Here is a 17124-nt window from a genome sequence, read left to right as displayed (position 1 = left end):
ATAGCTTTGTAAAATACCTCTTTTTCTTTTTTTGGTTAATCCTCACTCAAGGATATTTTTTCCATTGATTTTTAGAGAGAGAGGGAAGGAGGGAGGGAGGGAGGGAGGGAGAAGAGAAACATTACATGTGAGAGAGACACATCAATTGACTGCCTCCCACATGCATTTTAGACAGGGGCACTTACCTCTTTTCCCTTAGACTGTCAAATAAAAAAATGAAAACAGCCAACACAAAAATAGCTGTCTGGTGTGAATGAATCAAAATTATACCCCTTTTTTGGGGGGGCGGGGGGTGAGATCAGCAAAAATATACATATGTTCTTTGGTGTACCGCAGAATTTTAGTAATTAGTTTATGTGTGCCATGAGATCAAAAAGGTTGAAAATTGCTGTTTTGGATAAATGATAAACAGCCTTGAGGTTAGAGTCTTATTTTCCAGCTTAAAGGAACAGGGGCTGAGGCTGGGGATTAGGCGTTTCATGTCATGATGTCCAGGAAGTCTTATGATTGGTACTGGAGGTGGTTCAGCCAAGGTCCGATCCAGAGTGCAGGACCCTGGGCAAAATAAAAATGCAGGATCACTTGTTCCAAAATTATTAAGAATTTCAACATAGTGATAGGAGAGCATTAAGCCAGTTATGGCGTCCTTCTGAGCAGAGGGCCCTGTGCAGCTGTACAGTTCACATGTCTATGAAGCTGGTCTTATCTTCAACACACTGACATAACTAGAAAGTTAGAAAAGTAACTCAACATTGAAGTAGTGTCTACATGATAGAAAGTATCTGGTTTAGTAAAACTGGGTCTTTGGCACCATTTAAGTAAAATGGTTGCTTCTTCGAATTTTTCTCAGGTCAGTTATATGCCTTGTATCATATCAGCTAAGCTCAGAGTTTTCTTTCATAGCTGGCTCTTGTGCCTAAAGTTTTATCTTTAAGATAAGACTTGTGCTTGCTTACTGGCGAATGACTACTGTAAAATTAATGGCTACTCATAGTTTTTAATATGAAGCTCAAAGATGATATTAACTGCACAATAAAAGGCCAAGCATTAGCTCAAATTTATTGAACACAGGGAAAGCTTTTTTGATTAAATCAAGTGGGCACACAGGAAGAAAGCAAGAAAATAATGAAAAAGTAATTATGTCCAGTTATTAAGAAAACTAAGATAGTTCATTTAATTTGCATATTTTCCTTTATGCTAATAATAATAAATTAAAAAGACACTAATCCCCCTTTTTTCTATCTTCTACATGGCTTCAGTTTTCATATTTAGTCTGTCATTTTGCAGATAAAAATTCTGTTCATATGGAAAAAAGTCAAAGATTAAGAACTTGGTGGCTATCTTTGCTTGGTTGTTGGCACCTGGCCATCCTTTACACATGAGAAAGGTAGTTGGATCTCTGGGCAGGAAGCTCCCAGCATCTCCTGCTGCTGGTCCAGATGTAGGATAACCAAGATAATTGACCTTTTATTTTTCTTTCTATAGTACGTGAATTTCTCAATCTCTAGTCCATCAAGTTTGGGATTTTAAAAGGGCAAATCTGTTTTACTCAGAAGATGCCAACTCTATATAGAGAAACTAGAACTCAAAACCTTTTTCATTTAGAAATAATTTCAGATTTACACAATGGTGGCAAAATATAATCTTCAAGTATAATCTTCAACCAGCTTCTCTAAGTGTTGATATCTTATATAAACCATAGTACAAATATTAAAGCTGGGTAATTAACATTGTTATAATTCTATAATTAATAGATCTTATTTAAATTTTGCCACCTATCCCACTGATTTTGTAGTAAGATGCAACTGATCACAAGTAATTTTCTAATATAAGAATTTTTTTCTTGAAAGTATGTTTACCAACTGAGTTGTTTGTAGTCTTAGAGCAAACACTGATGCTGGTGAAAATCTGAAGTTATCACATTAAAGCAATCATTATACATTACCCCGTTTTAGTGCTGAAATAGTGAATTTGTTTCCTCTTAACTCTGGAAAGATGAATTGGTGAGCTGCAATAACAGTGCAACAAATCCCTAGATTAAAAAATTGAACATTTTACCCACTGATAAGCTCTTTTTCTTATTTGATTATGCCCTCTGTCCAATTACATATCACATAACAAAATGATTACCCAGATGTATATAATATTGTATTAGGTGCTTGACTTAGTATGAATGGCCTAACTTAGATTGGATTAATATTAAATAATGATGTTTCCAATATGATATGTAGAATTTGCATTAAAATAATAGAAGAAAGAGGTGAAGGCAATCCAAATGTCCATTGTCAGATGAATAGATAAAGAAATGTGGCTTATATACACAGTGGAGTGCTGTGACGCCTTAAGAAAGAAGGACATTGTCACACGCTACCATGTAGATGAACCTTGAGGACTAAGTGAAATGAATCAGTCACAAAACAACAAACCTGTATGGTTATATGAAGTATCCAAAGTAGTCAAAATTATAGAAACAGAAAGTAGAAAGGTGGTTCCCAGGCTGGGAATAGGAGATAAGGGGAAATTAGTGCCTCATGGGTATAGGGTTTCAGTTTTGCAAGATGAAAATGTTCTAGAGATCTGTTGCAACAATGTGAATACACTTAACACTACTGAACTTTACACTTAAAAATGGTTAAGATGGGCCCTGGCTGGGTATCTCAGTTGGTTAGACCACCATCCCTCTATGCTAAGGTAGTGGGTTCAGTTAGGGCACATACAAGAAACAACCAATGAAAGTGTAAATAAGTGAAACAACAAATCAATGTTTCTCTCCCTTCCCCTCTCTCTCTAAAAAAAAATAATAATAATAAATTTTTAATGGTTAAGATGGTAAGTGTAATGTTATTTTTTTAATCACAAAAAAATAATAGAAGAAATAAAAGTGGGTAGAAGTATATATTAAATAAGTTGACCAAGAGCTGACAACTGCAGAGGCTGTGATGGGTATATAAGATTCATTATAATATATATATATATTAGACAAACATGTAAATTGACTGTACCTTTGCTATGCTAACCAGCCAATCAGGAGAGTATGCAAATTAACCCAACAAAGATGGCAGTTAATTTGCATACATAGGTGTGAAGCAGTGGAGCGAAGACTGAAAGTGGCTCCGGCTGGAGCAGCGAAGACAGAAGGTGGCTCCGGCCAGAGCGAAGGCCTGGGTCCCGGGTGCCGGAGGAAAACTGGTGCCGGCAGCCAGGGGAAGGGAAAGCCTATTGCACAAATCTCTTCGTGCAACAGGCCTCTAGTATATATATATTTATTTATTTATAAATATCTATAATAAAAAGCCCAAAATTTAAAAGTTCCTTACTTCTGGGTAATATTTTCTTAACATCATTTATAATCACACATCAGTCTTTATCCCAAATTCAAATAGCTTTCCTCTTATGAAAATTTTATATTTTAAATGTTAACTGTCAAAATATAAGGAAAAAAACCTAACCTAAACAAATAAATTAAAAACAAAATATAAACAAAAAAATCTGGAAGTATCTTGACAACAGATATGACAGTAGAAAAAAATTAAAAATCATCTAAAATCCCACCATCCACTGAAAATATTTTGGTGTATATCCTTCCAGAATATTTAAATGAAAAATAGATTTTAATGTCAGTTTGTTACCATCAGATGACAAGAACCCATACTTACTAGTACATCATATGGAAAATGACTCCTTCCTTGCTTATCAAGAAAGTCTTTCAACAGATGTATAAATTATCAATTACACATTGTATAAACAAAATTATGTGTTTATATATAGGCTTTATTTTTCTTTTTGGAGGGAACCCAAAGCTTTAATCAGGATTTCAAAGGATACTGTGACTGAAGTGGGTTGAGATTATATGTTCTATTCAAACAAGTCTTTGTAGCCAGTCATTTCTTCATTAAGAAAAAATTTTGAAGGCCTTTTCAAAAATTTTAATTAAGGCCCTGGCTGGATAGCTCTGTTGGTTAGAGTGTTGTCCCACTACATCTAGGTTGTGGGTTCGATCCCTGGTCAGGGCACAAAGAAGAAACAACCAATGAATGCATAAATAGGTAGAACAACAAATCAATGTTTCCCATCCCCTCTCTCTCAAATCAATAAATAAAAAATCTTGGGTGAGTGGAGGTGGAAGAAGATATATATGGGAGATAAATTGTGATGAAAAAAAACATGAAGGGAAAAAAAAAGAAAAAATCTTTAAAAAGTAAAAATAAAATTGTAATTCAACTTTGAAATTAATAATACACATCTTTACCAGGTGAAAATAATCACCTAATGCCAGATTTTATTTGTTCTATTAGCAATAATTTCTTCCTTTCTCTAATAAAAAGAAGCTTGGTTTTTTAAATGTTTTTAAGATTGCCCTGGTCAGTGTGGCTCAGTTGGTTGAGTGTTGTCCCATGCACCATGAGGTCAGTGGTTCAATTTCTGGTCAGGGCACTTGCCCAGGTTGTGGGCTCCACCCTCAGTGGGGGGCATGCAGGAGGCAGCCTATTAATGTTTCTCTCTCATCCATATTTCGCTCTTTCTCCCTCTCTCTTCCTTTCTCTAAAAAATAAATAAAAAACATATTTTAAAAAATGTTATTAAGCCCTGTTTGGCTCAGTGGATAGAGCCTCGGCCTGTGGATTGAAGGGTCCCAGGTTCAATTCCAGTCAAGGGCACATGCCCTGGCTGCAAGCTCGATCCCCAATGGGGGGCGTGCAGGATTCTCCTCATTGATGTTTCTATCTCTCTCTCCCTCTCCCTTCCTCTCGGAAATCAATAAAAATATATTTTAAAAATGTTATTAACATTTATATATGTTATATAAACTTAAGTGCTTTTGTATTTTGCAGGTAACTAATGTTTTATTGTGTTCATGCACTAATTTGTTGTTAGCAATTACCCTAATACTTTAATAAATATTCCTTTAGGTGGTATTGAGTAAAAGTTCAATAAGAGAGTGGAACATCATCCATGAGCTGCCTCTTGCACACCCCCTACTGTGGATCGAGCCCGCAACCCCGGGCATGTGCCATGACCAGGAATCGAATCAGCGACCTCTTGGTTTCTGGGTTGACACTCAACCACTGAGCCATACCAGCCAGGCATTTTTCTTGAATTACTTAATCCAGCAAACCTTACTCTTTAGCTACACTATTAAAATAATATACAAATTTCATATTAAATGCTGTTCTCTTAGTAAATAAAATTTAACTCCATTATAAAATGTTTTGTTATTGCATAGAATGGTTATATAACAACTTATCATTTCTTTCACTCATTTAATCATTATTCCACATCATCAAAGAAGGCAAAACAGGCAAGGAAAACTTGACTAGTCGCTGAAGCCTTTGCTTCAGAGCCCAATGTGGAAATGCCAATAGGCTAAGACTTCATGGGGAAGGCTCCTTTTTCCAAAGCTAATAAAACTTAGAGACCTGCACATCAAAACCTCTCAGATGGACTACTCTGAAAGTATCTGCTTTAACGATTTTCAACGGCAACTACCAGCATCAGTAGAAAAGGAACCAGAGAACCACAGCTTCCAGGGGTTTCAGTGGAGGGCTTGGGGACAGGGTGGGGAGAACTGCCTCTGGGCTGTTTCCTACAAATCACATGGAACGTCAAACATGTACCTTGCCCACGTTCAGCAAAGGTTACGTTGACCCTGCGGCTCCCCCAGCAAAATGGCAAGAATGTTGTCTGGACCTTGTGCAACCCCGTCAAAGCCAGCGGTCTGCCTCCTTCAGGGTGAATGAAGTTGTTGGACACAGAAGGCTTCCACTTAGAGGCAGAGTGCAATGGGTGTGGTGAGAAAGAGTAAGCTCTTTGGCGGAATCTCTAATGTTACTGACATAGGAACAAGTGACTCTCAAAATTAACCTCTCAAACAAGTAATCTTCTCTTTTTTTATTCTACTCTCAGCAAATGGATACCCACCAAGCCCTCCCGAGAGGAGAGGGGAGAGAAGTCAAGGTCAATAAGCTCAGCGGTGGTGAGGCATCTATTTCAGCACAGCCCGCGACGATGTGGCCACTGCCTTTCCCAGACCAGCATCTCTGAGGTGCAAGCAGAGAAACAAAAGCACCAGGGGATGTGCTGCCTGATGGATCAGCCCAAGTTTCCCCGGCTTTGTCCTGCCTGCGGAGAAAGGAGGTGGCTTTAGACCAGCGGTTCTCAACCTGTGGGTCGCGACCCCTTTGGGGGTCGAACGACCCTTTCACAGCGGTCGCGTAAGACCATCGGAAAACATATATATAATTACATATATATAATTATATATTGTTTTTGTGATTAATCACTATGCTTTAATTATGTTCAATTTGTAACAATGACATTGGGGGTCACAACATGAGGAACTGTATTAAAGGGTCGCGGCATTAGGAAGGTTGAGAACCACTGCTTTAGACAATTGTATAGAACTAGCTGAGTCAAGTGAAGAACAAAACAAAACTATACTGCAGGTTGCCTGAACTCCTACCTTGTAGATTTCAGCCACTTCAGGAGCAGCCCATGGGTCCTAACATTTTCTTACTGAGAAAAAAATACCTGGAGGTATCAATATTCCCCCAAACAACTTAAAATACTTATAAAACATATTTTCACAAGAGAAAGGAGACAACTGCTTTATGTTTACAAAAAGAAAAAATGGATTTTATATCTTAAATAGAAAAAGGGAGAAGAAATCCCGAGCCCGCCAGCCTCAGCCGGCCCGCAGTACGTTCCCTAGTGACGTGTACCACCCGCTGCTTTCCCGGCGGCGTCAAGCCCACTCTCCCCCAGTCTCTCCAGCGGCCGCATCCAGCCCCGGTCGCTCGGCCACCCCGCCCCTGCAAGGGGAGGAGCCACGACGAGGCGATTTAATAGGGCTGGTTGGACCCTAGCCCGCGACCTGTCTGGACCAGGAGGCGGGGCCATCCGTAATCAGGCGTCCAGGAGGCGGAGCCATCCGTAAACGGGGGTCCAGGAGGCGGGGCCATCCGTAAACGGGGGTCCAGGAGGCGGGGCCATCCGTAAACCGAGGTCCAGGAGGCGGGGCCATCCGTAAACGGGGGTCCAGGAGGCGTGGCCACGAGGCTGGCGGATGTGGAGCCCTCCGCGAGGGCGCAGGGCGACCGGGGTCGGAGGCGAAAGCCGGTTGCAGGGGCCGGGCCGGGCCGAGCCTGGGCTGGATGAGTGAGCGAACGGCGCGGAGCTGCGCCCGCACCTGCTAGGCATCAGGTACGCGGAACAGCGGCCTGACTGCGGCCCAAGAACCGGCGCAGAGAGCATCATGGCAGAGCAGGTGGAACTGAGCCGGACCCAGGTGTGCGGGATCCTGCGGGAAGAGCTGTACCGGGGTGATGACTTCCATCAGTCCGAAACACATATCCTCATCATCATGGGGGCATCGGGTGACCTGGCCAAGAAGAAGATCTACCCCACCATCTGGTGGCTGCTCCGGGATGGCCTCCTGCCTGACAACACCTTCGTCGTGGGCTACGCCCGCTCTCGCCTCACCGTGGCTGACATTCGTCAGCAGAGCGAGCCCTTCTTCAAAGCCACCCCCGAGGAGAAGGCCAAGCTGGAGGAGTTCTTTGCCCGTAACTCCTACGTGTCTGGCCAGTACGATCAAGCGGCCTCCTATGAGCACCTCAATGACCACATAAATGCCCTCTGCCAGGGGTCCCAGGCCAACCGCCTCTTCTACCTGGCCTTGCCCCCCACTGTCTACGAGGCCGTCACCACGAACATCCGAGAGACCTGCATGAGCCGGACGGGCTGGAACCGCATCATTGTAGAGAAGCCCTTCGGGAAGGACCTCCAGAGCTCCGACCGCCTGTCCAACCACATCTCCTCCCTGTTCTGTGAGGACCAGATCTACCGCATCGACCACTACCTGGGCAAGGAGATGGTCCAGAACCTGATGGTGCTGAGGTTTGCCAACAGGATCTTTGGCCCCATCTGGAACCGGGACAATGTCGCCTGCGTCATCCTCACCTTCAAGGAGCCCTTTGGTATTGAGGGCCGCGGGGGATACTTCGATGAATTTGGGATCATCCGGGACGTGATGCAGAACCACCTGCTGCAGATGCTGTGTCTGGTGGCCATGGAGAAGCCGGCCTCCACCGACTCGGATGACGTCCGCAATGAGAAGGTCAAGGTGTTGAAATGCATCTCAGAGGCGCAGTTGAAAAATGTGGTGTTGGGCCAGTACGTGGGCAATCCCAACGGGGAAGGCGAGGCCACCAAAGGGTACCTGGACGACCCCACGGTGCCCCAGGGATCCACCACTGCCACCTTCGCAGCTGTTGTCCTCTATGTGGAAAACGAGAGGTGGGATGGGGTGCCCTTCATCCTGCGCTGCGGCAAAGCCCTGAACGAGCGCAAGGCCGAGGTGCGCCTGCAGTTCCGCGACGTGGCCGGCGACATCTTCCAGCACCAGTGCAAGCGCAACGAGCTGGTGATCCGTGTGCAGCCCAACGAGGCCGTGTACGCCAAGATGATGACCAAGAAGCCCGGCATGTTCTTCAACCCCGAGGAGTCCGAGCTGGACCTCACCTACGGCAACAGATACAAGAACGTGAAGCTCCCCGATGCCTATGAGCGCCTCATCCTGGACGTGTTCTGTGGGAACCAGATGCACTTTGTGCGCAGCGACGAGCTCCGGCAGGCCTGGCGGGTCTTCACGCCGCTGCTGCACCAGATCGAGCGCGAGAAGCCGCAGCCCATCCCCTACGTTTATGGCAGCCGAGGTCCAGTGGAAGCAGATGAGCTGATGAAGAGAGTGGGCTTCCAGTATGGGGGCACTTACAAGTGGGTGACACCCCACAAGCTCTGAGCCCTGGGCCCCTCCCCACCCCCTGTTGGTTTCTGCCCTTTCCACCCCCCCACCGCCTGACCCCACATCGGAAGACTTCGGGACGATAGGCCTCAGCTTCCCACTCCTGGCCTCGGGCCCAGCTACATTCCTCAACCACCGACACTCGCGCTGTGACCATCCCTGGCCACCACTGGCCCCACCTGAGCCAGCCTCTGTCTACGGGACTGAGCCCGAACGGAAGGAAGAAGAATGGCCCTTCCGTTTGTCCCAGGCTCCTCCTAGGACAGGAGTCAGGGACGAGGCGGAGGATCAGTGGGTGGGCCTCACTTGGGCCAGTGGCCGGCAGACCCCTCTGCTGGCTGTGGGCAGGCTCCTCAGAGCCCGGGGAAGGGCGCCAGGGTGGCCATACCAACCTCAGGGCCACTCTACATTCCTCATCACCCATTGGAGGGGACTCCATGCTGCCCAGCAGTCGCCCATGTTTTGGGCCCCCTGACCATCCCTGTGCCCCGCCAGGCCAACTCTGCACTCCATGGCCCACCCCCACAGGTGTCCCTCTTGCTACTAGGAAAGCAGAAGCAGCAGGTGGGATGCCCCACCTCCGCCCTTCCCATTAAATCCACAAACACACCTGGAAAAAAAAAGAAAAAGAGAGTGACAGTTACATGGTGTTTATTTAATCAGGGGAAGAGACTCTTATCACTGTGACATCCTGTATTAGTTTTCTATTTCTGTGTAACAAAATGCCACAAATTTAAAACTCCACGGCTTAAAAACACCATTTATTAACTCCCAGTTCATAGGTCAGAAGTCCAGGCACAGGGTGGTTGCATTCTCTGCTCTGGGTCTTTTCCAGATAGAGTATCTTGGTGATATCAAGATATCAGCAAGTGCCCCGCCGTGGCTCAGTGGTTGAATGCCAACCTATGAACAAGGAGGTCACGGTTTGATTCCTGGTCAGGGCTCATGCCCATGTTGCAGGCTCCATCCCCAGTATGGGGTATTCAGGAGGCAGCCAATCAATGATTCTCTCTCATCATTGGTCTCTCTCTCTCTCTCTCTGAAGTCAATAAGAACATTTTTTTTTTTTTAAAGATGTCAATAAGGGCTGTGATCTCACCTGGGCCCAAAGTCCTCTTCCAAATTCACTGGGTTTGGGGCAGGATTAATATCCTGGCAGCTGTAGGACTGAGAGCGCCATTTTCCTGCCGGCTGTGGGCTGGGGACTGAGTTCAGCTCTTTCTAGCCACCCTTCTACACACACAGTTCACAGAATGAAGAAACATGTTGCTTTCTTCCAGGCCACCAGATGCATTTCTCTCACTTCCCCTCCTGAGACAGGCTCCGAAAATCCTCTGCTTTCAGAAAGCTCATGTGATGTGCTTAGGCTCACCAGCATAATCTCCCTTTCTTAGGATCAACTGTGTCATATAACATAACTTCATCCGACAGCAAAATCCATCCCGGTCCCAGTGCCAGGAGGATGCGGGGTGTGTCCACCAGGGACTGAAGTCTTGGGCGCCACCTGGGAGTTCCACTGGCCTGACTTGCTTTCACTACACCTGTCACTGGAGGAACAGCTGTATTTAAGGAGCAGGAGGAAGAAGAGGACCCTGAAAAGGAGGAAGAGATAATCAGTCAGAGAAATCAGAGAAAAATTGGGGGGAACTGAAAAGTATGATTGACTCACATGAGAGGCAGGATAGCATGATGATTAAGATCATGGGCCTTGGAGCTGGGCTGTTGCTCCACCATACACTCACCAGCTTGTGTGCCTTTGGTCTAGGGCCAGGGGTCCTCTAACTTTTTAAACAGGGGGCCAGTTCACTGTCCCTCAGACCGTTGTAGGGCCGGACTATAGTTTTAAAAAAAACTATGAACAAATTTCTATGCACAATGCACATATCTTATTTTGAAGTAAAAAAACAAAATGGGAACAAATACAATATTTGTATTTGCATGTGGCCCGCGGGCCGTAGTTTGAGGACCCCTGGTAGGCATTGACACTTTACAGTCACTTATCGGAAAGGGTTGCCAATGGCAATAGCTATCTCACAGCACTGTTGTAAAGATTAAATGAGTAAATGTATGTAAAACTGGTAGATAAATGTCTCAGAGAAAAATAAGCACAGTAGAAGTTGACCAATATTTGAAAGGATTAAATTACTTTTGTATAATACTAGCCAGTCAAAAATATGATTGTCATTCTCACTGGAAAATGAAAAAAAAATTTTTTAAGTCCTCACCTGAGGACATGTTTCCATTGATTTCAAAGGGATGGGGGGTGGGGGAGGGGGAAGGGAGAGAAAGAGAGAAAAACATTAATTGGTTACCTCCCATATGCACCCCAACTGGGGATGGAACCAGAAATCTAGGCATGTGCCCTGATGGGGAATTGAACCCACAACTTTTTGGTGTATGGGACGACGCTCCAATTAACTGAGCCACCTAGCCAAGGCAAAAAGTTATTTTTATATCACCAGTTTCCACCTAGTACAGCCCCAGTGACATAGCGGTTCTCAACCTGTGGGTCGAGACCCCTTTGGCGGTCGAACGACCCTTTCACAGGGGTCGCCTAAGACCATCCTGCATATCAGATATTTACATTATGATTCATAACAGTAGCAACATTACAGTTTGAGGTAGCAAAGAAAATAATTTTATGGTTGGGTCACAACATGAGGAACTGTATTTAAAGGGCCAGAAGGTTGAGAACCACTGCTTTGGTGCGTGGGCCAACACTCTAACCACTGAGCCATTGTCAAGTATTAGGTAGCTAGCCTAATTCCTTTTCCTGTATTAGCTTTTATTGTTGAAGCTCAAAAATGTCTAAACATCTCTGGTATCAATGGTATGTGAAAACATAAACTACAAAGAAAGAGGTTATTATGGCATTAAAATTCCAGATGCTCTGAGATTCAAACCCTTTGTAATGTCATAGTATTCTAAGAGATATTGAAAAGGACAGAAAGTACGGAGGACTCACTCTTGGTGCATGTAAGAGCTACACACTGTTCAGGATCCAGAAAGTCTAGAATATTGTTGCACTGTTTCCTGCTGATAAACACGGGAGGGGCTAGAGAAAGCATCCGAAGGTTGAATATCACAGAAGTGAGTCTGTCGTTTGGAACACAGCTGCCAGCGTAAACTTGATCTTTGGCTACTAGCTCACACTCTACCTGTTGACATTTTGTGGCCTCACTACTGAAGAGAAGGCTACCTTGAGAACAGTCTTAAATCTTCCATGTATAAACCAGTGCTGCTTGTATTTACTCTCAGGGAGGTAGTTTCATCCACCTTTAAACAGAAAGAAAAGAAATGAAATATCTTAAAGAAAAATGACCTTTTAAGTATGCCTACATAAAAATAGAAGTTTTTAAGAGGCATGGGATGAAAAATGGACCTGTGTATTAAAACTACACTAATATGCTTGAGAAATAGAAAGACAGGTAGTTTTTTTTCACTTGACTGCTACTAATGCCAAACCAATATTTTTAATATTAACAGCATTGAGAAAATGTGAAATAAAGCTGTGAATGCTCATGTCAGTCACGTATTTCCACCTTATTTTTCTACATTCTTTTTTTTTTAATTCTCACCCAAGAATATTTTTTCTATTGATTTTTTATTAGAGAGAGTGGAGAGAAGGGAGGGGGTGGGGGGGGAGAGAGAAACATTAATGTGAAAGAGACACTTCGATTGGTTGCCTCCCACATGTGACCCGACCAGGGCTGGGGACTGAGCCTGCAACCGACTGAGGTACATGCCCATGACTGGGAATCAAACCTACGACCGCTCAGTCCAAGGGCCGATGCTCCAACCACTGAGCCAAACTGCCCAAGGCTGTTTTTCTACATTCTTAACAGCCATTCTGCACCAAAGCAAGAATAAAAATCCTTCTTGTGTTTCCAACTTTTCATCTTGGTTTGGAGGTTCTCCAGGGGGCATTTCTTGAAAGCAGGCTACTCTCAAGCTTTAAAAAGATGCCTGAAAGATGTTGCTCTTTGTAGTGTCATGAAAGGAGATGACTGAGTACGCAGAAGGAAGGAAAACTCAGCAATTCATTGCACATGTATCTGTTGAGCACCAACAATGTAGTAGGCAGTAAGGCACCATGTAGCAATTTCGAACTAGTGGTGATTTTAGCTATGCCCCTCTGCCCGGAATACTTTTCTCAAAAGTATTACATGGGGATGTAATATTATGTTCTTCAAGTGTTCTGGAGTGAAAATGAGCACGGGCCTCCGGATGGGTCCCCACCGACGTAACAACTGCCCACAACTCCAGGACATGGAGACAGAGCAACTTCTCTTCACCCTAAATCAAAGTCCTCTTTCCAGAGATAAAATTGCCATGATGTTTCTTGGCCTGTGTTTCTGGAAAAGAAGAATTCTTTTCAAATTTTGACACCTGCTGACTTTTGTAGAGAAGATGGTAAGGTTTTAACAATTATACTTTTTCCTCTCACAGTTTGTAAACTCTTCTCTGTGATGCAGGGGCGCGGACACCTGAAATGCCCTTTTCCCAGGTTGAGATTTAGTGGTGTGGCTGCTATTTGGAGCATCCCTAAATGAGTGGCAGGTGCTATACCTTAGCCAGAGCCATCTCCCTAGGGCATAGGCCCTTCGTTTTTCAGTAGGGTGGGCTAAACCCTGGAGCAGCAGCCTGAAATCCACAGAACAGGCTCAAACAGAGATTAGCACACTAGTCACAAAGCCACAGTCCCCTCAGAGCCTTTTGGGGGCTTGCAGGAAAGGAGTAGAGGGAGGACAGGAGCATGGCTCACCGATTTAGCTTCAGCTGGCAGCTCCCTCAATTCCAGACTACAAGAACGACTACACACTGTTTTGTCTCTGGATTCAAGGCTGATCAAGAGCATTAGTAACCAGAGCTTTCACACGATGCTTTGACTGAGCTAGGGCATTGCAAAATGTAATGCCTCGTTTTTTTGTAAGCAGTTGCTTGCTATAGCTTCAATTCCAGAGTGCATTGTTTGTCCATGTACCCCAGTGTTCCTAAAGTAATGGTTTAGATGAAATGAGGGCCAACTGCTAGCATAACTCACCTGTAAGGCAGAAGAAACCTCTGGAACACGAAGGCAGTTGGCACCTCCCACAGGTGAAGGGGAGCTCTGAGTTACATTTATAGCCTTTGGGGGATCATTTAATACCGCAACTGTTTAACCATAAAGGTCCGGGATTCATAGACATCCTTCAGGCACAATCTTATTTCCATATTTTCATTATTACTTCTTTCTAATTTTGCTTTTCTCTTGTCACTAAAAATTTGAAAATTAAAAATGTAATAACTATCCATCTTCTCCCTAAAAATACACATCTAGAAAGAGATCTAAAGATTAGATTTCATCAAGCCTTTTTCATAGATTTTCATTTATTTATATATATTTTATAAATGAATGAGAACAGCAGATGACAGCTGTTGTGTTTTTACTTTGTAAATCATGTCCTCTTCTAGAAAGTCGCTGGCATTTCTTCAAGGACCAAACTGATGCCAAATTACTTTCATGTATATCAGCTCATGTATTATGTAAATGTCCATACCTGTTATATAAAAATATATCAACTTTCTCTTGTATAGTATTCTTCACTGTCTAGAAAGAATCAGATAAGTTGTTTTCTAAACTCAAGAGACATTTTTCTTTTCTTTTTTTTTTCTTTTTTTTATTTTTCGCTTAAAGTATTACAAAGGGTATTACATAAGTGTCCTTTTTTCCCCCCCGCCCTTGACAAACCCCTACCCTCCCTTACCCCCCAGTGTCTTATGTCCATTAGTTATGCTTATATGCATGCATACAAGTCCTTCGGTTGATCTCTTACTCCCCTCCCTCCTGCCCCCCAACTCTCTCTGGCCTTCCCACTGCAGTTTGACAATCAGTTTGAGGCAGCTCTGCCTCTGTATCTATTATTGTTCAAAAGTTTGTAATGGTCTTTATTATCCATGAATGAGTGAGATCATGTGGTATTTTTCCTTCATTGACTGGCTTGTTTCACTTAGCATAATGCTCTCCAGTTCCATCCATGCTGTTGCAAATGGTACGAGTTCCTTCTTTTTAACAGCAGCATAGTATTCCATCGTGTAGATGTACCACAGCTTTCTAATCCATTCATCTACTGATGGGCACTTAGGCTATTTCCAGATCTTAGCTATGGTGAATTGTGCTGCTATGAACATCTGGTTACATATATCCTTTCTGATTGGTGTTTCTGGTTTCTTGGGATATATTCCTAGTAGTGGGATCACAGGGTCAAATGGGAGTTCCATTTCCAATTTTTTGAGGAACCTCCATACTGCCTTCCATAGTGGCTGCACCAGTCTGCATTCCCACCAGCAGTGCACAAGTGTTCCTTTTTCTCCACATCCTCTCCAGCACTTGTCGTTTGTTGATTTGTTGATGATGGCCATTCTGACAGGTGTGAGATGGTACCTCATTGTTGTTTTGATTTGCATCTTCAAGAGACATTTTTCAAGGCCTTAAGAAAATAGGTGCCAACTAGACATGATAACAAAGAATCTGACAGAGTAAAATGTAATGGCAATTAATATCACTATGATTTATGGAAAATGTGATTCTCAAAAAAAATTTACAATTTTTCTAATCTTAAAATCTTGTTTAGTTTGATTCAGTTATTCATGAATGCTCAGCATTGATGTTTCAGTTAGCTCGTCACTTTATGAAATGCCCATTTCCCTGAAAACCTCTTGATTTGAGGGAAGAGTTTAGGTTATATTATGCAATCAGTTCCCTGGTGATCATGGATAGGGAGGGGGAGTCAGAGAGAAGGATGAAGGATGACACTTTTTTTATTGGCTTGAGCATTGGGAATAACAGGGTTTGGAGCAGTTTTGGGATAACATCAAATGCTTAATTTTGGCAGTATTACCTTGAAATGCCTGTTGGCCATACAGGCAGAGATATCAAGAAGGCATTTGGATATGTATCTGATGTTCAAAAGATTCAGGCTGAAAATATAAGTATGGTAATAATGACTGATATTGAATATGTGTGTGTGGATTAGATGTTGGTAAGGTGAGGAATAAGGGTCAGAAGGAAGGGCACCATTTTCTGTTAGGAAATACAGATGAGATAGAGAGATATTTGGTTTTCCGTGTGTTTATTATAGACATTTATTTAACTTGAACTGGAGATAATCCAGACTATGTAGTCTAATTTGATCCTTTTATAAGTGAGGAAGCTGAGGTTCCAGAACGGCTAGCTTGAATTAGATTAGGTAGCTATAGAGAAGACTATAAAAATAAAAGGCATATCTCCCTAATTCTGAGGTTGACCAGTCATCCCTAAACATAAAAAAGAAAAACAAAAACTTGAGTGGTCACATTGGCTCTAAGGTTAAGTGGGAATTCTTATCTATTTTGGGGAAGGATGTGATGTCCAGTGTGGATTAAGACTCTCCCAATATTTTCAGGCTCAGCATTTTATTTTATTTTATTTTATTTTTTAATCCTCACCTGTACATGCCCTTGACCGGGAATTGAACCCGTGACCCTTCAGAGCTCCAGGGTGACAGTAAGGGCTCAGAGAAAGGCTTTATGGTGTGTCATTGAAGGGTGGGTTTCTTGACAGTCAGGATTTCTTTATCACGCAAAAGAGCAAGCCATCTGTCATTAAGGTCCTAGTTCAGGACCATAATAGTTGACATAAGGAGTCTTCTTCCTTTCACCCCAAGACAATGTACACAAGCCACTGATTTTTTTCACTTTTATTTATTTATTTATTTATTTAGTTATTACATATGTGCCCTTATCCCCACATTACTCCCCCTAACTCCCCCACTCATGCCCTCACCCCCCTGTTGTCTGTGTCCATTGGTTAGGCCTATATGCATGCATACAAGTCCTTTGGTTGATCTCTTCCCCTTACCCCCACCCTCCCCTACCTTCCCTCTGAGGTTTGATGGTCTGATCGATGTTTCTCTGTCCCTGGATCTGTTTTTGTTCACCATAGCTAAGATTTGGAAACAGCCTAAGTGCCCATCAGTAGATGAATGGATTAAAAAACTGTGGTACATTTACACAATGGAATACTACGCTGCGGTAAAAAAGAAAATTCTTACCATTTGCAACAGCATGGATAGAACTGGAGAGCATTATGCTAAGCAAAATAAACCAGTCAGAGAAAGATAACTATCACACGATCTCACTCATTTATAGAATATAATGAACAGCATAAACTGATGAAGCCTCTGATTTTTGTGTGACCTTCAGAAGCAACCCTATAATTGGCTGTAAACCTGTTGAGAAGTAGGTTCAGAGATAAGATTAACTTCATTCAAATGACAAAAGTTTTCAAACTTAGAGTCATA

General features: G+C 43.1%; 1 protein-coding gene across 1 annotated transcript; it reads left to right on the top strand.

Annotated features, from left to right (window-relative positions):
• The first annotated feature begins 7243 nt into the window (after positions 1-7243).
• On the top strand, positions 7244-9432 carry G6PD (glucose-6-phosphate dehydrogenase). Its single transcript, XM_070393089.1, has one exon. It carries the CDS (start codon positions 7253-7255, stop codon positions 8798-8800), a length of 1548 nt encoding a protein of 515 aa, XP_070249190.1. The 5' UTR covers positions 7244-7252; the 3' UTR covers positions 8801-9432.
• Positions 9433-17124: the final 7692 nt, after the last annotated feature.

The sequence above is a fragment of the Myotis yumanensis genome, unplaced genomic scaffold (assembly GCF_028538775.1).
Source record: "Myotis yumanensis isolate MYYU_CA2020_CCGP unplaced genomic scaffold, mMyoYum1.0.hap1 SCAF_1, whole genome shotgun sequence".
Classification (NCBI taxonomy): Eukaryota; Metazoa; Chordata; class Mammalia; order Chiroptera; family Vespertilionidae; genus Myotis; species Myotis yumanensis.
Note: the sequence above shows the minus strand (reverse complement) of the source record. Positions and strands in the feature narration are given on the sequence as shown.

Excerpts from the sequence above, each read along its gene's own strand:
- G6PD (XM_070393089.1), top strand. The coding sequence starts at position 7,253 with ATGGCAGAGCAGGTGGAACTGAGCCGGACCCAGGTGTGCGGGATCCTG.